This window comes from Taudactylus pleione, unplaced genomic scaffold (assembly GCF_031769625.1).
Source record: "Taudactylus pleione unplaced genomic scaffold, aTauple2 ptg000441l, whole genome shotgun sequence".
NCBI lineage: Eukaryota > Metazoa > Chordata > Amphibia > Anura > Myobatrachidae > Taudactylus > Taudactylus pleione.
The window spans coordinates 862,498-880,000 of NW_028284843.1; the positions used below are offsets into that span (position 1 = coordinate 862,498).

General features: G+C 45.9%; 1 protein-coding gene across 1 annotated transcript in view; it reads right to left on the reverse strand.

Moving 5' to 3' along the window:
• Window positions 1-438: 438 nt before the first annotated feature.
• EXOSC10 (exosome component 10) overlaps window positions 439-17,503 on the reverse strand; it is a 78,940-nt gene continuing 61,875 nt past the window's right edge. The window contains exons 24-25 of the mRNA XM_088447805.1: window positions 13,759-13,835; window positions 439-562 (exon numbers count right to left, since the gene is read on the reverse strand). Of these exons, the coding sequence (XP_088303931.1) occupies window positions 532-562; window positions 13,759-13,835 (108 nt within the window). The 3' untranslated portion in view covers window positions 439-531. The remainder of the gene's footprint in view (window positions 563-13,758; window positions 13,836-17,503) is intronic.

Here is a 17,503-nt window from a genome sequence, read left to right on the forward strand (position 1 = left end):
GGAAGCCTCGTCACCCTAACAGTGGTTTCCGCACCCCTAAATTAAAATTTTGCACTTCTTCTCCTGCTATTCAGAGACAAATCTTTTTTGGTTATTACATTGCATTGCGCTTCCGTGAAAAGCGGATGGGATTGAATACGGAGATAAGTTTCCACCTGGCAAAAAGTCGCAATCGTTGATACTTTTTTACGGCTCTCGGCTTCTCGCTTCTAATTGAATATAGGCCTCAGTTTCATAATAGGTCTAAGAAGCCATTACCCAGTGGGGTATTTCATAGAAATGTGTAGCAACACATTGCGATCTGCGTTTCGGTAGAATGCAGAAAAGACCCAAGATCTGTAATTTTGACGCCAGCAGAAAAAGCAATATGGACGGATGAAATACTGGTGCAAAGTGCACAATTCCCGAACATGGCGCTAAAACAAGACAAGGAAAAAATTATTTAGTAATTAAAACATTTATTCATAAAAAGACAAGTGGTAGCAATATTTGCCGGGTCCTATGTCCCATTTTGTAGACGGCGTACAGTCGTTATCTCTTCGGCCAACTGTGCTTGAAGCCCCTGGAGATAAAACAAAGATGATCAGACTTATTCCTTAGAATTAAAATATTAGTTCCTAATAAAAATTAGGATACAACAATGTCTGGCAGTACTGAAGGAAGAGTACAACGGAAAGTACAAGATATAGGTAGTGGAACCATTTATTTCAGGTTATGGCAAGAGGTCATTCTATAGCTGTTGTGGGACAATGGTTGGCCTGCTGCGGTATTTAGTTTTACAACAATCTTAGGGCTAGACTTTGCCTACATCAAATAAAGCATAATTTTAAAGTAGTACGGCTCCAGCATTGCAGATATCCCAGGACAGTCCAGTGTTCAGCCTCCAGGAAGCGTATTTATTAAAATACCAAAATGCATGGGTATCAAGTTTTCGGTTTTAGCATTATGAGCGATCAATAATATATCAATATTAGGAGGCGCTGTTCCATTCAGGTATATGATAATACTAGGGGCGTTGTTCCATTCAGATCTAAGGATAAATTAGGGGACACTGCTCCATCCAAGTCTATGGATAATATTAGGGGGCGCTGTTCTATCCAGGTCTATGGATATTTTCTTAGAATGTATTACATTGCTCAGGCTCACACTGCAGTAACAGGTAGAATGTATTACATTGCTCAGGCGCACACTGCAGTAACAGATAGAATGTATTACATTGCTCAGGCTCACACTGCAGTAACAGGTAGAATGTATTACATTGCTCAGGCTCACACAGCAGTAACAGATAGATAGAATGTATTACATTGCTCAGGCGCACACTGCAGTAACAGATAGAATGTATTACATTGCTCAGGCTCACACTGCAGTAACAGGTAGAATGTATTACATTGCTCAGGCTCACACTGCAGTAACAGTTAGATAGAATGTATTACATTGCTCAGGCTCACACAGCAGTAACAGTTAGATAGAATGTATTACATTGCTCAGGCTCACACAGCAGTAACAGATAGAATGTATTACATTGCTCAGGCTCACACTGCAGTAACAGATAGATAAAATGTATTACATTGCTCAGGCTCACACTGCAGTAACAGATAGAATGTATTACATTGCTCAGGCTCACACAGCAGTAACAGTTAGATAGAATGTATTACATTGCTCAGGCTCACACTGCAGTAACAGTTAGATAGAATGTATTACATTGCTCAGGCTCACACAGCAGTAACAGATAGATAGAATGTATTACATTGCTCAGGCTCACACAGCAGTAACAGATAGATAAAATGTATTACATTGCTCAGGCTCACACAGCAGTAACAGTTAGATAGAATGTATTACATTGCTCAGGCTCACACAGCAGTAACAGATAGATAGAATGTATTACATTACTCAGGCTCACACTGCAGTAACAGATAGAATGTATTACATTGCTCAGGCTCACACTGAAGTAACAGTTAGATAGAATGTATTACATTGCTCAGGCTCACACAGCAGTAACAGATAGATAGAATGTATTACATTGCTCAGGCTCACACTGCAGTAACAGGTAGAATGTATTACATTACTCAGGCTCACACTGCAGTAACAGATAGATAAAATGTATTACATTACTCAGGCTCACACTGCAGTAACAGATAGATAAAATGTATTACATTGCTCAGGCTCACACTGCAGTAACAGATAGAATGTATTACATTGCTCAGGCTCACACTGCAGTAACAGATAGATAAAATGTATTACATTGCTCAGGCTCACACTGCAGTAACAGATAGAATGTATTACATTGCTCAGGCTCACACTGCAGTAACAGGTAGAATGTATTACATTGCTCAGGCTCACACTGCAGTAACAGTTAGATAGAATGTATTACATTGCTCAGGCTCACACTGCAGTAACAGGTAGATAGAATGTATTACATTGCTCAGGCTCACACTGCAGTAACAGGTAGAATGTATTACATTGCTCAGGCTCACACTGCAGTAACAGTTAGATAGAATGTATTACATTACTCAGGCGCACACAGCAGTAACAGATAGATAGAATGTATTACATTACTCAGGCGCACACTGCAGTAACAGATAGATAGAATGTATTACATTGCTCAGGCGCACACTGCAGTAACAGATAGAATGTATTACATTGCTCAGGCTCACACTGCAGTAACAGTTAGATAGAATGTATTACATTGCTCAGGCTCACACAGCAGTAACAGATACATTCTATCTATTACATTGCTCAGGCTCACACTGCAGTAACAGGTAGAATGTATTACATTGCTCAGGCTCACACTGCAGTAACAGTTAGATAGAATGTATTACATTGCTCAGGCTCACACTGCAGTAACAGGTAGAATGTATTACATTACTCAGGCTCACACTGCAGTAACAGATAGATAAAATGTATTACATTACTCAGGCTCACACTGCAGTAACAGATAGATAAAATGTATTACATTGCTCAGGCTCACACTGCAGTAACAGATAGAATGTATTACATTGCTCAGGCTCACACTGCAGTAACAGATAGATAAAATGTATTACATTGCTCAGGCTCACACTGCAGTAACAGATAGAATGTATTACATTGCTCAGGCTCACACTGCAGTAACAGGTAGAATGTATTACATTGCTCAGGCTCACACTGCAGTAACAGTTAGATAGAATGTATTACATTACTCAGGCGCACACAGCAGTAACAGATAGATAGAATGTATTACATTACTCAGGCGCACACTGCAGTAACAGGTAGATAGAATGTATTACATTACTCAGGCTCACACTGCAGTAACAGTTAGAATGTATTACATTACTCAGGCGCACACAGCAGTAACAGATAGATAGAATGTATTACATTACTCAGGCGCACACAGCAGTAACAGGTAGATAGAATGTATTACATTACTCAGGCGCACACTGCAGTAACAGTTAGATAGAATGTATTACATTGCTCAGGCTCACACTGCAGTAACAGGTAGAATGTATTACATTGCTCAGGCTCACACTGCAGTAACAGGTAGATAGAATGTATTACATTACTCAGGCGCACACAGCAGTAACAGATAGATAGAATGTATTACATTACTCAGGCGCACACTGCAGTAACAGGTAGATAGAATGTATTACATTACTCAGGCTCACACTGCAGTAACAGGTAGAATGTATTACATTGCTCAGGCTCACACTGCAGTAACAGATAGATAGAATGTATTACATTGCTCAGGCTCACACTGCAGTAACAGTTAGATAGAATGTATTACATTGCTCAGGCTCACACTGCAGTAACAGTTAGATAGAATGTATTACATTGCTCAGGCTCACACTGCAGTAACAGATAGATAGAATGTATTACATTACTCAGGCTCACACTGCAGTAACAGATAGATAGAATGTATTACATTGCTCAGGCTCACACTGCAGTAACAGATAGAATGTATTACATTGCTCAGGCTCACACTGCAGTAACAGTTAGATAGAATGTATTACATTACTCAGGCGCACACAGCAGTAACAGATAGAATGTATTACATTACTCAGGCGCACACTGCAGTAACAGATAGATAGAATGTATTACATTGCTCAGGCTCACACTGCAGTAACAGTTAGATAGAATGTATTACATTGCTCAGGCTCACACAGCAGTAACAGATAGATAGAATGTATTACATTACTCAGGCGCACACTGCAGTAACAGTTAGATAGAATGTATTACATTACTCAGGCGCACACAGCAGTAACAGATAGATAGAATGTATTACATTACTCAGGCGCACACTGCAGTAACAGATAGATAGAATGTATTACATTGCTCAGGCTCACACTGCAGTAACAGTTAGATAGAATGTATTACATTGCTCAGGCTCACACTGCAGTAACAGTTAGATAGAATGTATTACATTGCTCAGGCTCACACTGCAGTAACAGATAGAATGTATTACATTGCTCAGGCTCACACAGCAGTAACAGATAGATAGAATGTATTACATTACTCAGGCGCACACTGCAGTAACAGTTAGATAGAATGTATTACATTACTCAGGCTCACACTGCAGTAACAGATAGATAGAATGTATTACATTACTCAGGCGCACACAGCAGTAACAGATAGATAGAATGTATTACATTACTCAGGCTCACACTGCAGTAACAGTTAGATAGAATGTATTACATTGCTCAGGCTCACACTGCAGTAACAGTTAGATAGAATGTATTACATTGCTCAGGCTCACACTGCAGTAACAGATAGAATGTATTACATTGCTCAGGCTCACACAGCAGTAACAGATAGAATGTATTACATTGCTCAGGCTCACACAGCAGTAACAGATAGATAGAATGTATTACATTACTCAGGCGCACACTGCAGTAACAGTTAGATAGAATGTATTACATTACTCAGGCGCACACAGCAGTAACAGATAGATAGAATGTATTACATTACTCAGGCGCACACTGCAGTAACAGATAGATAGAATGTATTACATTGCTCAGGCTCACACTGCAGTAATAGTTAGATAGAATGTATTACATTGCTCAGGCTCACACTGCAGTAACAGTTAGATAGAATGTATTACATTGCTCAGGCTCACACTGCAGTAACAGATAGAATGTATTACATTGCTCAGGCTCACACAGCAGTAACAGATAGATAGAATGTATTACATTACTCAGGCGCACACTGCAGTAACAGTTAGATAGAATGTATTACATTACTCAGGCTCACACTGCAGTAACAGATAGATAGAATGTATTACATTACTCAGGCGCACACAGCAGTAACAGATAGATAGAATGTATTACATTACTCAGGCTCACACTGCAGTAACAGTTAGATAGAATGTATTACATTGCTCAGGCTCACACTGCAGTAACAGTTAGATAGAATGTATTACATTGCTCAGGCTCACACTGCAGTAACAGATAGAATGTATTACATTGCTCAGGCTCACACTGCAGTAACAGTTAGATAGAATGTATTACATTGCTCAGGCTCACACTGCAGTAACAGTTAGATAGAATGTATTACATTGCTCAGGCTCACACTGCAGTAACAGGTAGAATGTATTACATTGCTCAGGCTCACACTGCAGTAACAGTTAGATAGAATGTATTACATTGCTCAGGCTCACACTGCAGTAACAGATAGAATGTATTACATTACTCAGGCTCACACTGCAGTAACAGTTAGATAGAATGTATTACATTACTCAGGCGCACATTGCAGTAACAGTTAGATAGAATGTATTACATTACTCAGGCGCACACTGCAGTAACAGATAGATAGAATGTATTACATTGCTCAGGCTCACACTGCAGTAACAGTTAGATAGAATGTATTACATTGCTCAGGCTCACACTGCAGTAACAGATAGATAGAATGTATTACATTACTCAGGCTCACACTGCAGTAACAGATAGATAGAATGTATTACATTGCTCAGGCTCACACTGCAGTAACAGATAGAATGTATTACATTGCTCAGGCTCACACTGCAGTAACAGATAGAATGTATTACATTGCTCAGGCTCACACTGCAGTAACAGGTAGAATGTATTACATTGCTCAGGCTCACACAGCAGTAACAGTTAGATAGAATGTATTACATTACTCAGGCTCACACTGCAGTAACAGATAGAATGTATTACATTGCTCAGGCTCACACTGCAGTAACAGGTAGAATGTATTACATTACTCAGGCTCACACTGCAGTAACAGGTAGAATGTATTACATTACTCAGGCTCACACTGCAGTAACAGGTAGAATGTATTACATTACTCAGGCGCACACTGCAGTAACAGTTAGATAGAATGTATTACATTACTCAGGCTCACACTGCAGTAACAGGTAGAATGTATTACATTACTCAGGCTCACACTGCAGTAACAGGTAGAATGTATTACATTGCTCAGGCGCACACTGCAGTAACAGGTAGATAGAATGTATTACATTACTCAGGCTCACACTGCAGTAACAGATAGATAGAATGTATTACATTACTCAGGCTCACACTGCAGTAACAGTTAGATAGAATGTATTACATTACTCAGGCGCACACTGCAGTAACAGATAGATAGAATGTATTACATTGCTCAGGCGCACACTGCAGTAACAGTTAGATAGAATGTATTACATTGCTCAGGCTCACACTGCAGTAACAGTTAGATAGAATGTATTACATTACTCAGGCGCACACTGCAGTAACAGATAGATAGAATGTATTACATTGCTCAGGCGCACACTGCAGTAACAGTTAGATAGAATGTATTACATTACTCAGGCTCACACTGCAGTAACGGTTAGATAGAATGTATTACATTACTCAGGCTCACACTGCAGTAACAGGTAGAATGTATTACATTACTCAGGCTCACACTGCAGTAACAGTTAGAATGTATTACATTGGTCAGGCGCACACTGCAGTAACAGTTAGATAGAATGTATTACATTGCTCAGGCTCACACTGCAGTAACAGGTAGAATGTATTACATTACTCAGGCTCACACTGCAGTAACAGGTAGAATGTATTACAATGCTCAGGCGCACACGGCAGTAACTTTGAAGAAAGAGTCACTTTAACAAGGGCAAATTTCACCATAACTCTTTCTTCTTCAGGGTCGCTACGGCTCCACAGGGAGACAATGGGGATGTCCCAAAACAGTTCTTCAAAGGGCGGGAACACTCCTGAACGGATAGGAGAACCTGGCGCCCGAAGGAAGCATCCTGAGAGGCAAATGTATCAAAGGCATAGAATCTAAGAAAAGTGAGGACAGAGAACCACTTAACCGCCTTGCATAGTTGTTCAGCAGAGGCGCCACATTGGGCTGCTCATGAGGGACCCAAAAAGCGAGTAGAATGAGCAGATACTGAAGCCCGCACAGGAAGGCCAGTCTGTGTTCGGCCCATGTGAGAATGCGGGATACTTCTGCCATTGATGTCCGACTGAGTGCCTCCTTGGTAATTGAGGTAGGCCACTGCCGTGGCGTTGTCGGACTGTACTTGTACTGGCCTGCCCTGAAGAATATCATGAGCCAGAGTGAGAGATCTGTAGATGGCTCAGAGTTCCAGGACGTTGGATTGGCAAGACTGCCTCGGCTGGAGTTCAGCGGAGGCTTGCATGCGTGGTGAGGAGTGCCCAGTCCGAGATCCAAAAGGGGTGTCCCTTGTCTAAGTGAGGCTAGGGACAGGTGAACTTCCAGGGAGGGGCCCATAGTCTGGGATCTAAGCAGATGGGGCAGCACATTCCACCTGGAGAGAATCAGGTGATGTAGGGGGCCTGGAGTGAAACTGCGTGAACTCCAGCATGTCGAAGGTGGACACCATGGATCCCAGGGTCTGCATTGCAGAGTGAATTGACACTCAGTGACTGTGTAGTAGTCAGCGCACCTGATGCTGTAATACCGAGATTTTGCCTGCTGTTAGGAAGATTCTCTGTCTGAGAGTCCAGGAGGGCTTCCAGATGTACTAATCTTTAAGAAGGTGTCAAGGAAGACTTTTTCCAGTTGATCAGCCAACCATGCCTTTGTTGAAAGGTAATGGTTACCTGTAGATGGCGGTGAAGAATTTCTGGGGAGCTGGCCAACAGCAAGAGAACATCTGAGTATGGGAGCTGTCTGATCCCTTGACGACGAAGACAGGCCGCCATAACTGCCCTGATCTTTGGTAAAGACCCGAGCTGTTGAAAGGCCAAAAGGCAGAGCCTGAAATTGGTAATGTTGCTGTAGTATAGCAAACTGGAGATACTGTTGATGTGAAAGCGCTATAGGTATATGTAGGTAAGCATCCTGAATGTCCAGACACACCATAAAGTCCCCAGGCTCCATAGCCAGGATAATAGATGGGAGGGTTTCCATGCGAATCCTGGGCTCCCTGATAAACTTGTTCAGACTTGAGGTTGAGGATGGGCTGATGAGACCAGTTGGGCTTCTGAACTAAGAAAAAGGTAGAATAGTAGCGCTTCTTTTGCTGTGAGGAGGGGACTGGAATAATTGCTCCTGAGAGCAGTATGGACTGAATGGCCTTTTGGAGCAGCAAGGCCTTGCTTGGGTCCGATGGAGGTCCTGTGCAAAAGAACTGCTGAAAAGAGGGGGGGGGGGGATTAGGGTCGCCTCAGGAAGGAGAGGGCATATCAGTGGGAGCCCACTTCTCTTACCCAGCGTCTGATGCCAGAACCAGGAGAATTGAAGTAGTTGTCCACCAGTTAGGCTTGTCCTCAGATTTGGTAGGTGGACATCTAGTCGCCCAGGTCTATTTGGTCCTAGGCTTGGAGGCCTTGGTTGATGCCTGATGCCTTGGGAAGGACTGACCTTTTGCTTTTCCTTGAGGATGAAAGTATGACATCCGAAGGCTTCGCATTATATGCATAGGGCAGGTATTCTCTTGGAAGCTACCAAGGCAGTTACAATTTTGTCTAATTCTGGGCCAAACAGGATATCCACAGAATAAGATAAGAGACTCCAATGCCTTTTTAGAGTCCGAATCTGCCTTCCATGAGAAGAGCCAAACAATACAGCGGGTTACTATAGAAGTGGCAGATGCCTTGGAAGCTAGGAGAGCCGTATCCAGAGCTGCTTCACCCAAATAGGAGGCTGCCTCTAATGTGAGATATGTAGGACAGCTGTTCCCTCAAAGTATCAGAGGGAAATGTATCTTCTAGGGCCTCTGCCCAACTCTAAATGGCTTTTGCCACCCAGGTCATAGCCCTAGCAGGACGAGTAATAGCTACTGTAAGATAGAAGGATTGAAGCTTGCCTGAAATCTATATACTATCCGTAGTCTCCCCTAAAGAGGTTGCAGTGTGGATAGGTAAGGGAGCGTTCTTACCTAGACGTGTCACGTGGGAATCCACTGCTGGGGGAACTTCCCATTTAGTGCAATCAGTAGCTGGAAGAGGGTTCAAGGAACCTAAACGTTTAGGCAGCTGAAATCTTTTACTGGGCATATTCCATGCGTCACTCATATGATCAGATAGCGGATCAGAGTGAGGAAACTCTGGTAAAACTACCTTCTGTCGTTTAAAGATGGGGCTCCTTCGTCTTGGGAGCGGGTTCTGTCTTTTCTATTTGTAGAATAGATTTTACAGCTGTCACAAGTGCACGTATATTCAATTTAGAGGGGGGCTCCTTATCTCCCGAGGGGGAGGCAGAGAGATCTGCGTCTTCTGCATCCCCAGATGATAACTCAGAATCTGATAGCTGGGAGGACTGGGAAGATAACACAGCACACTTAGGCCCGTATTCAATTTTGAGTGAAAAGCTGGAATTGGCGATAAAGTTTTGCCGATGACGTCATTTCGCCAGGCGGAAAAGTATCGCCGTATTCAATTTGAAAGACTTTCCGCCTAGGTGGAAAGTCAATGCAATGTAATAGGCGGAAAAGTTTCGCGTATGAATAGCAGGTGGAAAAAAGGACAGAATTGGGGTTTTGGGGTGAACGTTGCGGGAACCCCCGTGCAGCCTTCAGACAGTCCCCTAAAGGTAAACTGTGTCAAAATTTTTTTTGTAAAAAACTTACCCCAAAAAATCACTTTCAATTTGGGGGCGAAAAAAAAAATGTTTGGGGACAAAGTTAAAAACTAGCAAACTTGACTCCGGGGGTGTCCCCAAGTATGTCCCAGTGTTTTTTTGATTGCAGGGGCTTGCGGCAGGAGGATTTTTCACGATTTTTTAAACTTAACTTTACCAACTTTTAAATATGCTGACCCCCATTTTTAAGTGCCCAAAATTTGCTGGGATAAGTTATTTTCTGCAAATACTACTCCGGAATACTATTCTGCACCATGTACAGAAAAACGCTATTTAGCAGCTATTGAGGCCGTTTAAAAACACCAAATACCTTCAGCCAGCCAAATCGGGGGGTACCATAGGGAACCCCCATGTCAGAGCATCTTTTGGGGGGTGTCAGGCTGATTTTGCCCAAATCTGACTGCACTTTCCGCCTGGTCAAGTTTCGCCGGATCCAGTTTTCAAATTGAATATGGGGATACGTGGGCAAGCGCGCGATACTTTTCCGCCTGCAAAACACACGATGTGGGCGAAAAGGCCTGGAGACCTCAATGCAGAAAATGGCTGCCATGAGTCTCAGAAGGGGCGGAGGGCGAGGCAGGAGCAATGGAATGGCGCCCTGAGTTGGGGAGGGGCTGCAGGAAGAGCGCCTTCTCCCCTATGCTGACATTTACCACCGGGTCCCCTGGCTTTAATCTTTGCCCTGCGTCAGTGCTAGTAATGCCCTGGTGGTCTAGTGGAGTCCCGAACACACCGATGTCCACATCAGCGCCTCCGGTCTGTCTCCTGACACCGGAGGAAAGACTGCGCATAGACGCGGGTCCCCGACAGCGGGTGTCCGCCTTACCTGTCCCCTTGAGTCCCGGCTGCAGTCTGGGTTCCGGGAAGCCCTTCTAGCTTGGAGCCCCGCCGTGAGTACCTAGCGTCACAGTGACGCGGAGGGGGGATGGAACAGAACTGCAGACGTACAAAGGACCGTCTCGCGCTGCTGCTCAGAATAAACGAAAATAAAATTAAATCATAAAAATAAAGTTTGGGCTGCTTAATAGTAGCCCCACTATTATAACTGTGATCCAGCTCCTGCCGACACCAACGAAACAGAGTTGCCCTCAGTGGTATAGGGGTAAGGACCGAAGCATCCTGGGATTGAAAAGCTTTGCTGTTGGTGTCCGGTCCTCCAAGTCCCACCTACACCACATTGTCTCCCTGTGGAGGAGTATGGACCCTATAGGAAACTGCACAAATACAGCTTTCTTCAAAGGTGAGATTAACACTCCTGAAATACTATGTGCTGCTGGGGACCCTGCTCCTCCCACTATATAACCCTCAGTCTGTGACTTCCTGCTGCCTCCATTCCCCTCCTCACATCATGTCACTGCCCCTGTCACATACAGCCCTGTCCTCACTGACACATCACTCATCTCCTGATATACTCTGTGCTGCTGGGGACCCTGCTCCTCCCACTATATAACTCTCAGTCTGTGACTTCCTGCTGCCCCCATTCCCCTCCTCACATCATGTCACTGCCCCTGTCACATGCAACCCTGTCCTCACTAACACATCACTCATCTCCTGATATACTCTGTGCTGCTGGGGACCCTGCTCCTCCCACTATATAACCCTCAGTCTGTGACTTCCTGCTGCCTCCATTCCCCTCCTCACATCATGTCACTGCCCCTGTCACATGCAGCCCTGTCCTCACTAACACATCACTCATCTCCTGATATACTCTGTGCTGCTGAGGGGACTGCACTCATCAACAAACTGGCGTGTGCATTAAAACACCTTAAACAATATCAACTTATCCGAATACTGCGTTATTTGAAATGAATGTATTTCCCTTATTTCTGTGCATCTTGAAACATGAAATACTACAGTATAACGAGGTCAGGATTTGTTTTAAACTGAAGCGGATTCCATTAGCCAAGTGCTGCCAGAACGGCTCTGCGGATGTGTCTCAGCCTATGGAGGAGCTAGCAGAAGGCAGCTGCTGCCAGAACGGCTCTGCGGATGTGTCTCAGCCTATGGAGGAGCAAGCAGAAGGCAGCTGCTGCCAGAACGGCTCTGCGGATGTGTCTCAGCCTATGGAGGAGCTAGCAGAAGGCAGCTGCTGCCAGAACGGCTCTGCGGATGTGTCTCACCCTATGGAGGAGCTAGCAGAAGGCAGCTGCTGCCAGAACGGCTCTGCGGATGTGTCTCAGCCTATGGAGGAGCTAGCAGAAGGCAGCTGCTTCCAGAACGGCTCTGCGGATGTGTCTCAGCCTATGGAGGAGCTAGCAGAAGGCAGCCAGAAGAGCTCTGCGGATGTGTCTCAGCCTATGGAGGAGCTAGCAGAAGGCAGCTGCTGCCAGAACGGCTCTGCGGATGTGTCTCAGCCTATGGAGGAGCTAGCAGAAGGCAGCTTCTGCCAGAACGGCTCTGCGGATGTGTCTCAGCCTATGGGAGGAGCTAGCAGAAGGCAGCTGCTGCCAGAACGGCTCTGAGCATATGTCTCAGCCTATGGAGGAGACATCAGAAGGCAGCTGCTGCCAGAAGAGCTCTGCGGATGTGTCTCAGCCTGTGGAGGAGCCAGCAGAAGGCAGCTGCTGCCAGACCGGCTCTGCGGATGTGTCTCAGCCTATGGAGGAGCTAGCAGAAGGCAGCTTCTGCCAGAACGGCTCTGCGGATGTGTCTCAGCCTATGGAGGAGCCAGCAGAAGGCAGCTGCTGCCATAAGAGCTCTGAGCATATGTCTCAGCCTATGGAGGAGCTAGCAGAAGGCAGCTGCTGCCATAAGAGCTCTGCGGATGTGTCTCAGCCTATGGAGGAGCTAGCAGAAGGCAGCTGCTGCCAGAACGGCTCTGCGGATGTGTCTCAGCCTATGGAGGAGCTAGCAGAAGGCAGCCAGAAGAGCTCTGCGGATGTGTCTCAGCCTATGGAGGAGCTAGCAGAAGGCAGCTTCTGCCAGAACGGCTCTGCGGATGTGTCTCAGCCTATGGAGGAGCCAACAGATGGCAGCTGCTGCCAGAACGGCTCTGCGGATGTGTCTCAGCCTATGGAGGAGCCAGCAGATGGCAGCTGCTGCCAGAACGGCTCTGCGGATGTGTCTCAGCCTATGGAGGAGCCAGCAGAAGGCAGCTGCTGCCATAAGAGCTCTGAGCATATGTCTCAGCCTATGGAGGAGCTAGCAGAAGGCAGCTGCTGCCATAAGAGCTCTGCGGATGTGTCTCAGCCTATGGAGGAGCCAGCAGAAGGCAGCTGCTGCCAGAAGAGCTCTGCGGATGTGTCTCAGCCTATGGAGGAGCCAGCAGAAGGCAGCTGCTGCCAGAACGGCTCTGCGGATGTGTCTCAGCCTATGGAGGAGCTAGCAGAAGGCAGCTGCTGCCAGAACGGCTCTGCGGATGTGTCTCAGCCTATGGGAGGAGCTAGCAGAAGGCAGCTGCTGCCAGAACGGCTCTGAGCATATGTCTCAGCCTATGGAGGAGACATCAGAAGGCAGCTGCTGCCAGAAGAGCTCTGCGGATGTGTCTCAGCCTGTGGAGGAGCCAGCAGAAGGCAGCTGCTGCCAGAACGGCTCTGCGGATGTGTCTCAGCCTATGGAGGAGCTAGCAGAAGGCAGCTGCTGCCAGAAGAGCTCTGCGGATGTGTCTCAGCCTGTGGAGGAGCCAGCAGAAGGCAGCTGCTGCCAGAACGGCTCTGCGGATGTGTCTCAGCCTGTGGAGGAGCTAGCAGATGGCTGTAACTAGCGGCTATAAGGGAGCATCTGGATAACACAACGTACCGGTCTGACTTCCCTGACATGAAGGACAGGCTCTTGTTTCCCATCGTCTGTTGAGGTTTCTTTGATGATGGGGTTTTCTGCATAAAAGAAAATATGACAAAGTGCAGAGAATTTTATTATGTGATTAATACATGTTCACGTATCAGTACAAATAAAGAGCCAGTACTAAAAGGTCAAAAGTGGGTACAAACACACCATGAGCCCCCATTCCTAGCTACGCTGTGAATCCTGTCATTGATGGGATGTTTAATGCTACAGTAGTTACAGATGATTTATTGTTGCACATTGTGGTTTAATATATAGTATGAATAATTCAAGGGTAAATCTAAGATGGCCACTACCGCTCAAACGTTTGTGCTGCGGCGCCATCAAGGGGAAATAACAGAATTTTGGTACTTACCGTTAAATCCATTTATCCGATTCCATAGGGGACATTGGGGTATACACGGTGGGTTGAGTAGAGCCTGGCACTTTAAGAATCTAAAAGTGTGACTGGTTCCTCCCCTCTATGCCCCATCAGCCCCAGTTTTAAGAACTGAGCCCGAGAGGAGACTGAGAATAGACGGAATCAGATCAACAGTCCGCAGGAACGTGAACGCAAACAGTCCGCAGGAACGCAAACAGTCCGCAGGAACGCAAACAGTCACACAACGGTAACAGATAAAACTAACAGGACTTAAGCAGAAAATGAACTGGTAAGCAGGTAAGAAGCGCTGGGCGGACGTCCAGTGTCCCCTGTGGAATCGGAGAAATGGATTTAACGGTAAGTACCAAAATCCTGTTTTCTTTTTCATCTACTAGGGACACTGGAGCTCCTGACAGTGGGGACAGCCCAAGGCTCCTCTCCCCGGGGGGAAAGTGCTGAACAACCTGCAACACTCTGCGGCCAAAACTCAAAGCAGACACCGCAAAAGTGTCAAACCTGTAGAAAAGCAAAACGTATTTAACGAGGACCACATAGCTGCTCTACAAAGCTGTGAAGCCGAGGCACCTCTACGTGCCACCCAAAAAGTACCCACCGAGCGCGGAGGATGTGCCGAGGTCGAGCAGAAGCAACATATGCCCAACTAATCCACCTGGCCAAAGTCTGTTTTGACGCAGGCCAGCCACGTCTATTTGTGTCGTAAAGGACAAACAGAGCCTCCGATTTGCATAGTCTTTCAGTACAGGCCACATATGCTCGAAGGGCCCGTTAGACATCCAGGGAGTCAGAACCCCCCAAAGAGTCCAACAATGCTGGCACCACAATCAACTGATTTAGGTGAAAAGCAGAGACCACCTTAAGCAAAAAAGAAGATCAGGCACGCAGTTCTGCCCGATCATCATGAAAAATTAAGAGGAACGGCAGGACAAAGCTCCAAGTTCCGACACTCGCCTAGCCGAAGCTAGAGCCAACAAAAGGACCACCTCCCAAGTTAATTATTTCAACTCAAAAAGGCTAAAATGTTGCAGACTGAAGAAAGGATAAGACGAGGTTCAGGTCTCATGGAGACGTGGGTGGCTGTACAGTAAGCAGTTTGAAAAAAGGTCTGAACCTCCATAATTAGAGCTAGGCAACGCTGTAAAAACATTGAAAGAGCAGAAATTTGCACTTTTAGAGATTAGAAATTAAGACCCGCGTCAACCCCCTTTTGAAGAAAGAGAAGACGTGACAAATGAAAGGACGAAGTGGAAAATCCACGTCTTTCACGCAAGGAGATATAAGCCTTCCAAATGCGATGATAATATGCTGCTTACACATGGTTTCCTAGCTCGGAGAATAGCAGGACCACCCTTGGAATGCCATGTCTTTTTAGGATGGCAGTCTCAACAGCCACGCTGTCAAACGAAGCAGACGTAAATCCGGGTACAGGAATGGACTCGGCTGCAGAAGATCCGACCATAGTGGAAGGAGCCAAGGTTCGTCTGCCAGAAGGAGTATAAGAATTGTACCAAGCTCGACAAGGCCTATCCGGAGCCATTAGGATGACTGTGGACAACTTACGCATGATCCGCTTGAGAACCCAAGGAAGAAGCGGAATGGGTGGGAACAGTTACACAAGGCTGTACGGCCAAAGAAATCAGTACGGCATCCGCTCCCACCGCTGCTGGATCCCTGGTCCTGGAGCATTAAAGGGGTAGCTGTCCGGGAAACCATGAGGTCTATCTGTTGTCTCCCCCAACGGTGAACTAGTTGAAGACAGACCTCGAGATGAAGGGATCACTCCGGGGAGTGAAGATCCTGATAACTGAGGAAGTCTGCTTCCCAGTTGTCGAATCCCAGAATGAAGATTGCGGAGATGGCATCGACGTGCCATTCTGCCCACAGAAGAATGCGCTGGCTTCTCTCATTGATAGACGACTGCGGGATCCCCCTTGCCGATTTATGTATGCCACCGCGGTGGTATTGTCGAATTGTATCCGAACCAGAAGTCCCTGTAGAAGAAGAGCAGCCAATATCAGTGCCCTGTAGATTGCCCGCAGTTCGAGAGCGTTGATCGGTCAGAGGGATTCCTGACGCAACCAACACCCCTGGAAATGGTTGTCTAAGACCTCAGCTCCCTATCCACGAAGGCTAGATTCCGTAGTGACCAGGGTCTAATTCCAAAACATTGACCCGCTGCCAGATGGTCCGTCCAGAGTCACCAGATAAATAATATGAGGGTCTGAAGAGAGGAACACCCCAGACGATTTATCTCTAGGTGGGAACACGACCATTGAGACAGAAGATCTAATTGAAACATTCTGGAGTGAAACCTGCCGAATTAGATGGCCTCGAAGGAAGCCACCATCTTCCCTAGGAGACAAATGCAAAGATGCACAGACACTTCCTTCGGCCTGAGCACCAAGCGAACCAACTCCTGGATGGCTTTGGCCTGGTCTATCGGCAGGAAAATCAGAAGCAGGATGGTGTTCTGAATCATTCCCAGGAACTGAAGTCTCTAACGCCATCAATTGAGACTCCTGGAAGTTGACAGTCTAGCAGTGTTGTAGGAGTATCTGTGTAAGAGATACTTGGCGCAGAAGGTGGTCTTTCGACGAAGCCTTAATGAGCAAGTAGGCAAGGTAGGGGATGATTGTCCCTCCCTGAGCGCGCAGATGAGCCACCATCACTGCCATCATCTTGGTGAATACTCTGGGAGCTGACGAGAGACAGAACGGCAGGGCCTGGAACTGGTAATGAGCGTCCCTGATGGCAAACCTGAGGAAGGCCTGGTGAGGTTCCCAAATTGGAATGTGTAGATAACCATCCTCAATGACTAACACCACCGAAAACGCCCCCAATTCTAATCCCACAATCACAGAATGAAGGGACTCCATCTTGAATCTGTGAAAGGAGAGATACTGGTTCAAAGACATAAGATTTAGGGCAGTATTCAAATAGTTTTGCATCGGCGAAAAAGTTCCGCCTGCCTTACTTTTTGCCTACATCGCAAGTTGTGGACGCGAAAACTTATCGTGCGCGTCCCCGCTATTCGCAGTATTCAATTACAAACCAGCCAAAAACAGCAAGTGGCGAATGCGGAACAGGCAGAAAGTACTGTCAGAATTGGGGATATCAGTCTGAATCCCCCAAAAAGATACACTAACATTGGGGATTAATGTAGTAGTGTTCCAATAGCCGCAATAAAACTATTTGGGGTACTGAAGTTGTTTAAAATCCTTGTTATTAGCGTCCTTGTTAAAGTGGTGAAGAATGGCATTAAGCAGTTTTTTTTGGTGGAAGTAAGTCCAGTCATATTTGGGTGCTGGCATATTTTTATGT